This window comes from Bos indicus x Bos taurus, chromosome 14 (genome assembly GCF_003369695.1).
Source record: "Bos indicus x Bos taurus breed Angus x Brahman F1 hybrid chromosome 14, Bos_hybrid_MaternalHap_v2.0, whole genome shotgun sequence".
Classification (NCBI taxonomy): Eukaryota; Metazoa; Chordata; class Mammalia; order Artiodactyla; family Bovidae; genus Bos; species Bos indicus x Bos taurus.
This window is the reverse complement of record NC_040089.1, coordinates 56768939-56785281: the sequence shown is the minus strand read 5'-3', so window position 1 is coordinate 56785281 and position 16343 is coordinate 56768939. Positions and strand designations below refer to the sequence as shown.

General features: G+C 38.3%; 1 protein-coding gene across 2 annotated transcripts in view; it reads right to left on the bottom strand.

Moving 5' to 3' along the window:
* The window catches only part of RSPO2 (R-spondin 2), a 172393-nt gene that overhangs the window by 55166 nt on the left and 100884 nt on the right, over positions 1–16343 (bottom strand). For both annotated transcript variants that reach the window (XM_027561315.1, XM_027561316.1), the window contains 2 exons: positions 3003–3146; positions 807–995 (listed from right to left, as the gene is read on the bottom strand). In XM_027561315.1, coding sequence (XP_027417116.1) covers positions 807–995; positions 3003–3146 — 333 coding nt within the window. The remainder of the gene's footprint in view (positions 1–806; positions 996–3002; positions 3147–16343) is intronic.

Genomic DNA, 16343 nt, shown 5'->3' with positions numbered 1-16343 from the left:
ACTTCATTTTTGGCAATGCGGCATCCGCTAGTGATAAAATAAACAGTAACGAGATTATGCTTTCAGAAGCACAGCATCAGCGCTAAGAACTGCATTTCAACATACTGACTCGGCTCCAGCCAGCACCTGAGCTATGTACACTTCTCCCAATTTGTAAGTGGGCCTAATCCTGTTATTACAGAATAATTACTGCAAATCAGCACAATTACTACAAAGACACAAATAAACATACACATACTAGTAGCTGTTTTCCACAAATTATTACCAAAACAGAGAACCGGCTCATTGTGGCAACATTAAGACAATGTTTATTCCTCCCAGTGTTTGGGCAAGTTTATTTTAAGTTGTCATCTTCAACTAGTAGTGATACAGATGATTTTACGGATTCCATAAACTTTTCTAATCTAAACTCTTCTCAACTGAAAGTTGGCTGCTTCTCTTAGAGCAACATCTGCAAAGGCCTGATTTCATAAGAACTGGCTCTTATGGTACATTAGTGAAAAAAAGAAAAAGAAAAACACTGACACACACATACACACACTTTTGGAAATCTCGTTTTAAAAGTTGATTTGTAAAGTTGTCTTCTAAATTACTTTCAAGGTATCATGAAATTAAACAGTCATTTTATATTCTTCACAATTTAAGCATTTGTCTCTAAGGAAGTTCGATGTGGAATTTTACCTTCTTGCCAATGTTATTATCAGGTTTCCTTCTTGGATAAATACTCTTTATTGGGAGCAAGGGTGATTAGGGACGAGGAAAATCCAGAAAGCACATAGTCCACAATAGGGATTATCTGAACTCACCTCCTGGACAATGCCTCATGGCCATCTTACATCTCCTGGATTCTGCAATGGTTGGACAGGGTATCGTGTCTTTTGCTGGCTTTTTAACAATTTGCCGTGTTCTGGTTTCCAGACCCCACTTAAATCCACATGTGCGATTATTTCTGCTACAGGTTCCCCATTCACTCCAGTGGCCAACCTCACATCCTTCTAAGAGAGAAAAAACAAACACAGGTAACAATTTGGTATACATTTCTCCATTGTTACAAAATTTATATAGCAGTATTTCTCTACTCCTTCACTTTCAGATACCAAAAATTAAGCTGTATAGCCCACAAGACCTATATATACCTTTTGGGAAATGTTGGCATTATGGAGTTACAGATAGAAGTAAAAAACTGCCACATAAGTAATTTTAAAACTATTACTTTCTTTTTGTCCTGGTTCATTTTTTGATGGGATGCTAACTGGTCCACTCTAAAGACACTGAGTATATTATCTTTAAAAGATTCAACAGCTAAAACCTACAGTAAAATATACTGTTTTCATACCACGAAGAGGAGACAAAATTTTACAGGTAAATTCTCCATGCCCCCACTGAAATTCACAAGTGTGTTAGTTTTAGTTAGAAGTAAATATTAATACTTTATGAAAAGGATAGGGAATGTTTTTGCATTTTCTGATTATCTCATTTCCTTTAATAGGTGTCTGGAAACCACAGTAGGTATTTCTTATTCCCTAAATTGATGCCATAGTTTAAAAAGTAAACAAATATCAGATATTTGAAAATGTATGTTTTCCCAGGTATGTAAAAACTTTTAGCATCCTCCTTTTTTAACTTCATATAATGAAAAAGTAGGCTACTCTGCAACTCCCCTGGGATAAAAGAATAAAAATATACAGAGTTAAACCTCATCAAATTCACCATTAAAAGCCCCTAGTGTAATAGCAGAAGAGGACGCAGGCACAGAATCCACACACAATGAATATTTCTTCATCCAGATCTCATAAGGCATCATGGTGACTCTTAGGTTTTTCAAAGCTATTTAAGATTTTTATCCAGGGGAATGCATAGGACTGCTGTTAATTTGTTAGGACTACTGTTAATTTGTTAATGCTTAAAAGTTTCATAAGAATTTCCTCTGGACTTCTATAATTGGTATGGGTCTTGCCTCTCAAAAACAAATCCAACATTTTGAATGTGCTCTTTTGGTGACTTTTCTATATTTTTCAATAGAGTGTTGCTTATATGCATGTATTAATTCACACATATATAGAAACATAAGCACACATTTCTTCAAAAATCTCTCATTTAAATGTGTTCTCTGCAAGCTTTCAAATATAGTTATAGACTACCTTGGTATTTACGCAGGAAAAAAGTTCTCAACTGAAGTCTCCATTTTAAAAAGATGGAAAGTCTCACTCATAATACATTGCTCTGTTGTACACCATACCAGATATAAAACATGGCAAATAAAATTCAGGCATGTTGGGGGTGGGGGTGGTGAAGATGCCATTACACTTGATTAGATTCAGCCATTTGACAGAGCTTTACATTTTAATCAGTGGCATTAAAAAGTGCCAAAAGGTTTTTTAAACACAAAACCCCCCCAAAATTTGTAAAAATATGTATTCCTAATTGTTATTTACAAACAGCATATACGTGCAGATTAAATTATGCATTCTACATACCTAAATTTAGTAAAATTGTTTTAATGCACTTTGCAACATGCAGTTAATCATCAACAAAGTTTATGTGGCACAAAAAAAATCTCTTCCTAATTGATTTTTTTAATATGAATGTGTGGCTAAGCAAGAAGATACAAAATTAATACACATAATGAAAATGAGAGACTAACCACATGACCCTGCTTAAAAAGTTCCTTCAAAACAAAATGTTCTTCTCTAAGTTACTAAAAAGATAGTTAAGAAATGGATATATTACATAGATCATAAAAACATTATTCTAAACATTTCAGTAGTTTAACCTAATGTTCTACCCGCAAATTTTGTAGCAAAATGTAATTTATGATACTACCCAATGGCAGAATGACTAAAGAACTCAATAGCATAGAACTTCAATAATTTTCAGTTCTAATTAATAACATGAGAACCAATTCGTTTTTAGGATGGATACATCCAGCATGCATTTTTCCCCCAAGAAACAGGTGTTAAAATAAAAGTGGAAATTTGAAAGTTACATGAAACACTACTCACCCACACATTCCATGGTTTCATCTAATGCTGCAAAACCATCTGGACATTCCTCAAAGCAACGGCCTCTATGCAAATAAAAGCCTACTTTGCACTTGGTACAAAAGTCTTTGCTAAAGCAAGAATCACAGTTTTCTATTCTGCATCCTAAAAACAATTTTAAAGAGAAAGAAAATTTCAGTCAAACAATTTACTGGTTTTGCAAGTAAAACTTTCATAAACTCACCATTGGAATTCTAGTGGTCAGAGAAATATGTGTTTAGCTCATTAGTTTCCTGATGCCATCTCCTTCTACATCACTCCTACCTCTTCCAACAGCTCACCACATCAATAGGCTGAGAAAAAATTGCAGCCCAGGGCCCTAGGCAGCATGAGATCCTGCAGAAATTTTTGCAACTCTAAATGGGATTAAAATAAAGGTTAAAAAGAAAACACCCCCACTACAAATGACACTGCTGCTGGGATTGTAGTCTGTTCTGCTCTTCCAAAGACGTACTATGAAAAATGCAATGGAAACAACCTAATCAGTCTCTTCTGGTCCAAGACAGTTAACTAAAATTCTGTAATGAATTTACTTTCATCAGTGGGTGTCAATCAGGAGGGGGACTGTAGGTCATTTTGTGGAAGACCCACAATGTGCCATACATTTCCACTTCACAACAGTCTGTCAGGGTGAGCGGTAGTACCCCTATTTTGCAAATAAGAAGCCTGAGACGAAGTCAAGAAGTTGGTAGTGGCTGAGTCGGTGCTGAGAGCCCTACACAGACTGCCTTCTAAATCTCTTCTCTATAACACATTAGCTGCATTTCTTTGGAAACAGTTGATGAAAGAGAAGTGCTTTCACGTCTGCCAGGTATGGTTTTGACCTTGACTCCCAGTTCTGACCTTCCCAGTTCTTGACTTTGAACAGCTATTTATACATGCCTCTCTGAGTCTCTATTTCCTCTGTATAAAACAGGGGTGTCACTAACTTTGTAAGGCTGTTGTGAGGATTTGAAATAACACGTGTAAATTGACTAGCTTATAATAGGTGGTCTGCTCCAGTGGATTAGAAACATGTATTTTTCCATCAAACCATCACATTACAACAAGGTATAAAGAGAAGCAATAATTTAGACTTGTACTCAAGATCAGATTCCCTGGTATGCCAGTAACATCTGGGCCAGAGGTAATTGGCATATAGAGGTGAAAATAAATAGACTCTAAACTATTCTTCAAGGAGAAGGAAGGAAAGGTTGGAGAATTGGTTAATTGAAAGGTGAGGTTTTCAACAGATTACAGTACATTATTACTTGTAACAGATTTAATTGCTGGCAATTAACAGCACATAAAGCTCTATGAAAACTCCCTGGCAACCCTTTTACTCTTTTAACAAGCCTCTGAGTAACTGTTTTTGGTGATTTAATGATTCAGAAAAGCTTTCAAATCTAGTTTCTGCAACCAAAGATACAATTGAATAAAAAATGTAATCAAAACATGAAATCATTGAATTCCAAAATTTTAAAAATTAAGACGGCAAAGCCAGAATGTGGACTATAAACACTAAAAAAAGTTTCTGTTAAAACAATTACAATATAAATAATGACAGTTTCTAGACTTATAAAAAGACAGTGGCAACTCATCACCTTTTAATTTTGAGTCTAAACAGGACTTTATGTATTAAATCACCACCCTGAAGCAGCTAATTCAACTTCTAAAATGTTACACAAATTTACAATTGGAAAACCAACTATGTGTGGGTGAAAGTCCATAGTCAAATTATACTATTGCTCTTTTTGGGGAGGATGGTGGGCATAGAAGAACAGTTTATCACCCTATAAAATGTTCATTTGTAGTCTTAAATGCTGTAACCTATATTTTAATAGAACAGTGATCTATTGCTGGTCAGTAGCTTCTTAACCATGGTCAAAATACATGACCATCCTGTCCACAAATTGTTGGCTTTCTTGCTACATTTTTTTTTAAAGCAAGCCGCCTTTCTTGTTAGCAGTATTATTTTCCAAGAAGTAATGATAAACATTCCAAAGTATAAAAGAGAACTAAAGGGTGAAGAGAACAACGCATTATATTTTAAAAAAGAGAAGACTGTACACTTCATAAATCAGCTGTTATCTATAAGATCTGATTCTAACGTGGTCTGCACCAACAAGCCTTTTGGCCAAAAAGTTATAACAGTATGCATTTGGAAATAATTTTACAAGATCCTTTCCTAATCATTACTGTTATGTGTAGGTCCCTTTCCTCATTTCATCCCATGCTCCTAATACCAGTCCATAGAATGATAGGTGTTCCAGAAATTCCACATTCTCTCTAAAGTCCCTTTTTCAGGTGTAAATCTGGCTAAAAGAAGGTTTAATTATTTGTTCTCAAATTTAAGTACAATAAAATATTGATGCATTCAAATTGTAAAACACTTCAACCATGAAAAAGCACAAGGTGAATTATAAGCAATGACTGAGAATAAGCTCTAAGCCACATCATTAAATTAAAAAGGCAAGTGCAGGGTATATAGAATACGATGCAATAAAACCACGACACGAGACTATGTGTGTCTGTATGGAGTAGCTAGAGAAGTTAATTTGGGACTGGGAATAGTGGAATTTTGAAATGTTAAAAGTTATATTTCTGAGCTATGAATTTTTTAATTGTAATATATTTATGTACTAAAAGTAAAACAAAAATGATATTTCAATACATACTTGTGACCTACTTAAATATACAGAAAATACCACTATATTAACATTCCAAGTGAAATTCTTTTGATTTTTACCAGGCAAGACTGAATAAAAAATTATTCAGTGCCAATTTTTTTTTTTTCAGATTTGGGAGCATGAAATTATACCCCTTATAAAGTGAAAGTGAAGTCACTCAGTTGTGTTTGACTCTTTGTGACCCAATGGACTGTAGCCCACCAGGCTCCTCCATCCATGGAGTTTTCCAGGCAAGAGTACTGGAGTGGGTTGCCATTTCCTTCTCCAGAGGATCCTCCCCACCCAGGGATCGAACTCAGGTCTCCCGCATTGCAAACAGATGCTTTTACCATCTGAGCCACAAGGGAAGCTATATATGATAGGGACCTACAGGTAACAGTAACCATCAGGAAAGGATCTTGCATATGATAATGGTAAACCTGCCTTAGCCTTCCAAATAATCATTTGACCATCTCCTGCCAGTATCCTTTGTTTTCACATGTTCAGCAGTGCTTTCCAAATCATTAGGAAAAAAGCTAAATATTTGTTTATTCATTGAAGCATTTAAATAATAGCTTTGATTGGTGGTAAAGAATCCACCCTTATGGCAGAAAGTGAAGAGGAACTAAAAATCCTCTTGATAAAAGTGAAAGAGGACTGTTCTATACATCTATGTCTCTTTTGCTGTCTCCCATACAGGGTTATCATTACCATCTTTCTAAATACCATATATATCCATTAGTATACTGCATTGGTGTTTTTCTTTCTGGCTTACTTCACTCTGTATAATTGGCTCCAGTTTCATCCACCTCATTAGAACTGATTCAAATATATTCTTTTTAATGGCTGAGTAATATTCCATTGTGGATTCATGTTGATGTATGGCAAAACCAATACAATATTGTAAAGTAAAAAAAAAAGTAAAAGAGGAGAGTGAAAAGGTTGGCTTAAAGCTCAACATTAAGAAAACAAAGATCATGGCATCTGGTCCCATCACTTCATGGGAAATAGATGGGGAAATAGTGGAAACAGTGGCTGACTTTATTTTGGGGGGGCTCCAAAATCACTGCAGATGGTGATTGCAGCCATGAAATTAAAAGACGCTTATGCCTTGGAAGGAAAGTTATGACCAACCTAGATAGCATATTCAAAAGCAGAGACATCACTTTGCCAATAAAGGTCCGTCTAGTCAAGGCTATGGTTTTTCCAGTGGTCATGTATGGATGTGAGAGTTGGACTGTGAGGAAAGCTGAGTGCCAAAGAATTGATGTTGAACTGTGATGTTGGAGAAGACTCTTGAGAGTCCCTTGGACTGCAAGGAGATCCAACCAGTCCATTCTAAAGGAGATCAGTCCTGAGTGTTCATTGGAAGGACTGATGCTGAGGCTGAAACTCCAATACTTTGGCCACCTCATGTGAAGAGTCGACTCATTGGAAAAGACCCTGATGCTTGGAGGGATTGGGGGCAGGAGGAGAAGGGGATGACAGAGGATGAGATGGCTGGATGGCATCACCAACTCGATGGACATGAGTTTGAGTGAACTCTGGGAATTGGTGATGGACAGGGAGGCCTGGCATGCTACGATTCATGGGGTTGCAAAGAGTCGGACATGACTGAGCGGCTGAACTGAACTGAAAGAATTCACCTGCAATGAGGGAGATACAGGCTCAGTTCGTAGGTCCAGAAGATCCCCTGGAGAAGGGAATGGCAACTGACTCCAGTATGCTTGCCTGGAGAATCCCATGGATAGAGGAGCCTGGCAGGCTACAGTCCATGAGTTGCAAAGAGTCAGACATGACTGAGGGACTGAGCATGAATCCATAACAGCCTTTGCTAGAACTACAGGTTTCCCTGGTGGCTAAGATGTTGAAGAATCTTCCTGCAATGTAGGAGATTGGGTTCGATTCCTGGGTAGGGGAAATCCTGTGGAGATGGAAATGGTTATCTACTCCAGTATCCTTGCCTGGAGAATTCCATGGACAGAGGAGCTTGGCAGGCTGCAGTCCATGAGGAAACAAAGAGCTGGACATGACTGAATAACTAACACTTTCACTTTTCACTTTTGATTGGTGCCAAGTTGTAATGGTTCCAAATCGGGAAAGGAGTACATCAAGGCTGTATATTGTCACCCTGCTTATTTAACTTACATGCAGAGTACATCATGCAAAATGCTGGACTGGATGAAGCACAAGCTGGAATCAAGATTGCCAGGAGAAATATCAATAACCTCAGATAAGTAGATGACACCAGCCGTATGGCAGAAAGCGAAGAGGAACTGAAAAGCCTCTTGATGAAAGTGAAAGAGGAGAGTGAAAAAGTTGGCTTAAAACTCAACATTCAAAAAACTAAGATCATGGCATCTGGTCCCATCACTTCATGGCAAATAGATGGGGAAACAGTGGAAACAGTGGCTGACTTTATTTTTCTGGGCTCCAAAATCACTGCAGATGGTGACTGCAGCCATAAAATTAAAAGATTCTTACTCCTTGGAAGAAAAGTTATGACCAACCTAGGCAGCATATTAAAAAGCAGAGACATTACTTTACCAACAAAGGTCCATCTAGTCAAAGCTATGGTTTTTCCAGTGGTCATGTATGGATGTGAGAGTGGGACCATGAAGAAAGCTGAGCACCAAAGCATTGATGCTTTTGAACTGTGGTGTTGGAGAAGACTCTTGAGAATCCCTTGGACTGCAAGGAGATCCAACCAGTCCATCCTGAAGGAGATCAGTCCTGAGTGCTCATTGGAAGGACTGATGCTAAAGCTAAAACTCCAATACTTTGGCCACCTGATGTGAAGAACTGACTCATTGGAAAAGACTCTGTTGCTGGAAAGATTGAAGGTGGGAGGAGAAGGGGATGGCAGAGGATGAGATGGCTGGATGCATCACCCCTGCCTGGTGCAGTGCAGTCCATGGGGTTGCAAAGAGTCAGACATGACTGAGCTGAACTGAACTGAAGTTGTAATGTGATCCAAAGCTCCTCTGACCTTCATACCTTCCTGGTCTCAGTCACTCTTTGCCATAACATAAAACCAAAGCAGGCCAGCTACACATTGAGCAACCTGAACTGACACAAGTGATTTAATCATGAACACCTTGGAATCAAAAGATTTTTAAGGCTAACAACTGCATAACACACTTCAGCCCTGAAAGCCTTTGCTCCCTGGCTTAAGGTCCATCCACAACCCCTTGCCCAGTTCAGCCACTTGTGTTGAAACTGAAGAGAGTTCTAGAAAACCACCATTTGTGCAACCTCATAGATCTGTCCTTTCCCCTCCAGCCAGAAGCCTCTCCCCAAAATTCTTAAGCTTTAAACAGCTCATATTCACATCAACTCTATTAATTCACTTTTATACAAAAGTATATTTTTATATAAAAGTAAAACATCCTCATTACAAATAAAAATTCAAAACAATACAGAAGCTTTAACAGAAAATACAGAAATATTCTTACCTGAATGACACACCATGTCTACTCCCCAGAAATAGCCTCTGTATTAAAACTTCAGGAAAATCTTTATGTCCATTTTATAAACAAGGGAGTTTCAAAATATCAATGGGATCATTCAATACACTGGTAAGCTTTATAAAACTTCATACTGCCTAAGAAAATAGGTTTATCAAACTTGACTAAACATGGGTCTTGTCTATAAAAATCTGGGCTTTAAGTCCCTGTTCAGAAATACAAGACCCTGCTTTATCCAACGTACACGTTTCTAAATTACAGTGCCTCCTCAAAAATGTAATCCACCAAATGAGAACTGCCAGTGTCGGTTTAAGTAAAATACTGTCCAAGTAAAACTGTGTCCAAATGCTAACTGATAGGGCTGTCATTTGGCAAGGGAGGCTCGCTCCAGCCAAGAAAGAGAAAAATAGCCCGGGCATCCCTTCTGTCCTCCCACAGTATCCATCCTGGCTCCATTATAACAGTTCCCAAATTATACTCTAGTTCAGTTCAATAGTTCATTCCATACATTCTCAAAAAATGGGAGTATGTGCCAGGCATTGTGCCATTTTATGAGAACATAAAATTATAATACTCATTCCCTGTCCTGAAGGTGCAAAAGCTAAAGAGAAGGGGCCATGTGGCACTTTCAGGGCATTGCAACATAGCCTGAGATATTAGAAGCATGTGCTGGGTACATTAGAGGCAGAGAAGAAAGATCCATTTCTCTTCTGCTATTACAAAGTTGATTTTTTTTTTTTTTCAGTCTCTGAATTCCTTGTTTCTAATACAGTGCCGGACACATGGTTGAGTTTTAGTGCTTGCCAAGAGAATGCCATTTAAAAACCCAATTCCTTTATATTAAAAACTCATTTGAATGTTTAATATGAGATGGCTTGCACATGCACTGTAAATACCTTTAATATAAAATAAAAACCATGCTGCTAGTAAAAGACTACAAGTCGTATTGGAGGAACAAGTAGTCCAACATCTGAAAACAATTATAATGAGAACGTAAATATGGAAGTGTGGCAGGTCATAGGAGCTATGGAAGTTGGAACCTCTGCTGAGCAGGTGTGAGATAGAGGGGAGAGAAGAATCCAAAGAGGGCAACTCCATCTATAAAACACATTGGAGATGGTTCCCATGGTGTGTGATGGTCCCTGAAGGGAGGCGAGAATGAACTGCAGGTTAGATGGAGGGGGTTACTTGAGTTTAGATGGATGTGGGTGGGGGATTTCACCTCTTATTTTGTTTAGTTTCAAAAAAGGAGGTGAAATTGTAAACTACCTCTACTTTGTGTGGTTTTAAGTATTTGAGTAACAAATGAATAAAAATGAAGTTCAAGATTAGGTCTTCATCTAACTAGATGTAAGAGGTCCCCATAGACTGTGCATGGCTGTTTTATTCCCTCACTTCAACAGATAAGAGCCCCTCAGGGCCAGACATCAGGATGGTAGCTAGTGCATGCGTGCTAAATTGCTTCAGTTGTGTCCAACTCTTTGCAACCTAGAGGCATAGATAAAAAAGCAAAGTTCCTGCACTTCAGGATCTTCTGTCTACTAATAGAAAAGACACCCAGACAGGCAACAAGGAAATAATGTAACTATGCTTAAGTTTATACAGGGTGAGCTGGGGAGAGCTTATTTTCAGCTAACCAGGTGGTGCTAGAATTAAAGAACTTGCCTGCCAATGCAGGAGACATAAGAGATGCAGGTTCGGTCCCTGGGTCGGGAAGATCCCCTGGAGGAGGGCATGGCAACCCATTCCAGTATTCTTGCCTGGAAAATCCCATGGACAGAGGAGCCTGGCAGGCTATGGTCCATAGGGTCGCGAGAAGTCAGACATGACTGAAGCAACTTAGCATGCGTGCATACAAGCTTCTTGAAAGCAGGAAGAGTGTGGAGGTAAGGAATAACCACTGAGAGGTTCATACTCTAAGAGCTAACAGGCACGGGAAAAGGAGTTACAGTGAATCAACAGAACCAACCAACTGGGTGGAGGAGAAGGTGCTCCCCTCCATCCCTCTCCTCTTCCTTTGGTGCCCACTACTCAGGGCCTTGACACCCCGAGAGGGTTTTATTATCTCCCCAGCAAAATCTAGATGACAAAAACCATCTCTTATTTGAATATCACTGTGTGGCTAACAATATAAACAGAAAAATGAAAACCTTAAATGAAAAACAAAAAAATCAACCTTTGCTCAACTCAACTGTGGAAAATGTAATTTGTAATTCTATAGGTTACAATCAGTTATTGGAGAAAGGAAGGAATCAGTGAGGTAGAGAGGACCTTAGACACACACTGAGGAACCTGTTATTTCTTGGTCACCAGGGCTGTGGGCCTCAGGCTCCTCAGTACGTCGTGAATATCTGATCGCGTATGGTTCTCTAATCATCCTTTAGTGTTGGCACCTCGATTCAGAACCTGGCAGACACACCCACACAGAAACAGGGCGCAGGGGGTAAGGGCATTCAGTCTTCAGGTTGCAGTTGCAAGGATCAAAGAACATCAAGTCAACCCCTGGAAAATTAGAGGTTTCTCGGCTCAGTTTTCACTCAACTTTGAACAGAAATTAAAGGAACAGGTTGCTCCAAAAGACATTTGAAATTAGACTTTAAGCAGTTGTTTCACATGGAAAGTACTAGACTGTGCGACTTCATATGAGGTTTCTTAAAATTGTTTAAATATTTTTAGGCTTCTCTAACAACTTCAAATACTGCTGTTTAACATTCCTTCTCAAAACATGCAATGGTTTATAAATATCCCTAAATAAAGTTCTTCAGCTTTATGTTACCCAAGTCATTCCTCTGCAATGTGTACTATTGCAGTAATCCCATTAGAGTAGGGCTGATGAAAACTTATGACTTAAAATCTAAAATTACATTTTTTCTGGTAAGGTCTAGTTACACATAGCTCATCAGAAACTTCATTATAGTTCAACCTAAAGGAAAAAAAGGACAGATTCAGAGGCTTCAGGACTCGGTGTTTCATACTTACCACTGTGCTATTTGAATGATGATGCAGAAACCCAGCATTAATTTCACTAAATTAAGAGAAGATCCAGGATAGAAGTCTGTGTAAAGCCCACCAGAATGAATTTAAGTCAAGAGTGTATTTACTATTTAGGAGAGTTAAAACAGAGTGAAATTCAACTGTGTCAAGTGCAGAAGAGGACACTTTGAACAAGAACCAAAGGCAGAAAATGAGAACTATGCTGAGAATATAGTGTTCTTGCAAATAGTACAGTGGTTAGCAGAGCTGAGCTTACAATCTTGGCTCCCTTACCGTTGTGTGACTGTCAACAAGTCAGTAAAGCTCTCTTTGCCTCAGTATCCTCACCTTTAAAAAGCAGGTAACATCAGGCCCTATCTCAGAGTTGAGAAGAGTCAGAGGTTTAACAGAGGCAAAGATCTCAGCATAATATCTAAGAAAAGAATGCGAACTATTACAAGTGTAAAAACTTGCCAACAAGGATAGTTTAAGATGTCATGTGGAAGGAAGCTCAAATAAGGTATCAGCATACTGTGTGTATGGGTATATGTGTATATATTTATATATCCTATACATTCATATAAATTTTAACTATATACCTGTGAGTATATATGTATATATATGTACTTCTGCTGCTGCTGCTGCTAAGTTGCTTCAGTCGTGTCCGACTCTGTGCGACCCCAGAGACGGCAGCCCACCAGGCTCCGCCGTCCCTGGGATTCTCCAGGCAAGAACACTGGAGTGGCTTGCCATTTCCTTCTCCAATGCATGAAAGTGAAAAGTGAAAGGAAAGTCACTCAGTCGTGTCTGACTCTTAGCGACCCCATGGACTGCAGCCCACCAGACTTCTCCATCCATGGGATTTTCCAAGCAAGAGTACTGGAGTCGGGTGCCATTGCCTTCTCCATATATATGTACTACTCAAGTGAAAGGCATTATCCAAAGACCACTGTCTATAATAAACATAGTATATCCTTACTCTTGTTTAGGTCACACAGCTAAACACACTGAATGTGATCATTTGCTGAGTATCGACATGGAAAGTCATCTATTTCAAACATTCAGAGCCAGGATTTAGGGAAGTTGAGATCTAAATGTAATTTTGAATTTGGTGGGGGAAGTTACATCCTCTTTGTGCCCTGGTCCCTTCACTGTCAAATACGAGGAGAAAATATCTGACTTACCTATATCAGAGTATCAAGTTAAAGATCAGAACGCAAAAGGTTAAAAGATGCCACATGAAATCTGCATTACATTCTAGAGCCAAATAAACCTAACCTTCAGCAGATTGCTTCAAATACTCAGCATCCCTTTCTAAGCACTATAAAGATGTTCAGTTTATGAAGTGCATTAAAGATGGCATGGCCTTTGGAGCAGTGACAAGGATGGGAAAAATCTTGCCCTGACAGCAATTTTAATCCTCAAATTGCAATTTGGTAGAATGAATGGATTCAGTCCAAAAATGTATACACTGTTTTTTCAGATAACTACAGAATTCTGTTTTATATGCTTTTTAACAAAGTGTGTTGTTAGTTATTCAGTTGTGTCCGACTCTTTGCAACCCCATGAACTGTAGCCTGCTAGGCTCCTCTGTCCATGGAATTCTCCAGGTAATAATAGTGGAGTGGGTTGCCATTTCCTCCTCCAGGGGATCTTCCCAACCCAAGTCTCCTGCATTGCAGGCAGATTCTTTACCAGCTGAGCCACAAGTGAAGCCCAATATCAGAATTGAAGCCTTATTTCAACTTCAGAGTATATATATGTTGTCAAAAATTGTTTTCTCCTGATTTAAAGTGTTACAACACTTCTTTTGAAAAACTCTCAAATTTGTAAAATATGTTGCTGGTACCTTCACTGCAACATCTGACTATTTAAAAATTATATCTTGCCCACCCACACAAAGAAATCTGAAGCAACATTGAGCCTTGTGTAAAATCATGTGGTCAAATAATAAGGAACTATAAAAGTGTTGGCTTCATTTCTCATATGTTCAAGTGATGGATACTTGAAATAACTCTTAAAACAATGGGGAAAAAATGGGAATACATAGCTAGATGTTTAAAGGGCTTTTTTTCCCATTTAAAGAATATGAAAGAAAAGGACACTATCTCAAAATAAATTAGAAAAGGAATGTGATAACAGTGAACGAAGTTTCAAAAATTATAAACCAAATGAATCTCTCTTTTCAGATTTTAAATTCCTGCCAGTAGCCAACCTCTCATGTAGGTTACTCCTTGTGCTTTCCTTTTTTTGGTAGCTTGTTACCCTTTTATATTAAGGTGGAACCAAAGCAGTTTAATAAATTTCAGACCTGAGACTTAGTCGAACTTTTCCAAATGTTGGAAAATGCAGATCTCTCCACCCAACTAAATGGAAAAGCATATGTAAGCTAATATCTGCCTTGTACTCCACTCAACCTCCACCCAAGGAAAATAGGAAGAATCTCTCAATTCCTTCACACTCCAAAGAGGTAAAAGCCTTTCACCTTTTCCTGTGAAAGGCCAGACAGTAGGTATTCCAGGTGTTGTGGGCCCTACAGTCTCTGTCTAAACATGATTAGATTAGATGATTACACATGACTGTTTTCCAATAAAACTTTATTCATGAACCCCAAACCTTACAGTATCATTTTTATGTGTCATAAAATACCATTTTTCTGACTTTCTCCAACCAATAAAAAAATCTGAAAATTATTCTCACCTGAAGGGTCCTACCAAAAAGGTGACAGGCCTGATTTTGCTGCTGGTCATATGATGCTGACTATGAAAGCTAGAAAATGATGGAAATTCATGGGCACATTAGAAAGGGGAAAAAAATAAAAGAATTTCATTTTTAAAACACCAAATGAAAGCACTTAAGCTTAGAGAGACACAGAGATGTCTTATACACTCTGGCTGTGTTACACAAATACAGTATCAAACAAACATAAGGATGCTACAGTTTAGTTATTTTGGCATGGGGCAACATTACTTCAATGTTCAACACACTATATTGATAAATTTAAAAGGACGACTACTTATCAGTTTGCAACGTTTGCAATCAGTTTGCAGGTCAAAATTCCACCCTATTTTAATAAGCTTTTACTTTCTCAATTATGTGTGGAATTCACTTGTCAGTGAAGGGGTTGACTGAAGAGGAAAAAAAAGAATACTTTTACGAAACAAGATTTTGGCTAAAACCTGCATCGTGTTTGTAGATAGTGATCTGATACATTTACCCAGCTCTGTTTGTGAAAGTAGCTTTGTCATGTCTGCTTCCTCGTTTGATGATAAAAGTAGATATGGTCTTTGCTGTGCCATGCGGTGGCAGCCAACCTTAGGCTTGTCAGTGGACTAACCTTGCTCTGTAAGTAGGAATAATACTACCACCATCATGGATTGTTGAGAACAAATGAAAGAATGTACTGGAAAGCACTTTAAAAATGAAAGTGCAAAAGAGGTGCCATAGACAAAGGGAAATAGTGCAAGGTAGCATCTGTCTTTAACAGAGAATGGTATTGTCGGACTTGGGTGTATCCTGAAATAATAGGCTCATTCAAGACAGCTGCAAAACCCACAAGAAAATTAAATGTAAGCTTGAAAAAGAGCTCTCCTGTTAAATATCAGGACAGACTCCAAACCTTGCTACCATACTTTAAAAATTTTTAATATTTTATAAGTAGTATTGAAAATCACATAGCCGTGTTTGCCGCAGAGAGGAAGCTCTTAGAATATCTATTTGATGTAATCTGTCTTCCAGATCAAATAGCAAGAAAGAGCACCCTTTGAGTTTTCTCTACAGGTTATCTGATACCACTAAAGCAGAGTCTTTCTTGCTACAAGTAGTCACAGCATGGCTACCCTAGGTCTGCATAGTAAACAACTGCAGCGTGAAGCTGAATAACCATAACTGGAGTTGGTAATAGTGTCTCCAGTCTGGCCTACATCTTAAATCCTTGATGGTGCAACCATACTGGTGTTTCAGATCTCAATGATTAAACTAAGATTGTTTGACTGCAGCTACATGAGGACATCTGTGATCTTTCAAAAACACAAGTTAGTCATGTCATTTTCTTGCTTTAAAATTTTTCAATGGCTCTCCTTCACTTCTGGAATCAGTTCAAACCTTCAGTTTTCAAACACAAGATCCTTCTTGCTAGACATACCCATCTATTAATACTACTTTCATTCGTCACCCTGTGTACCTTTCACCCAAGCCATGAAGTTTCCTCAAAA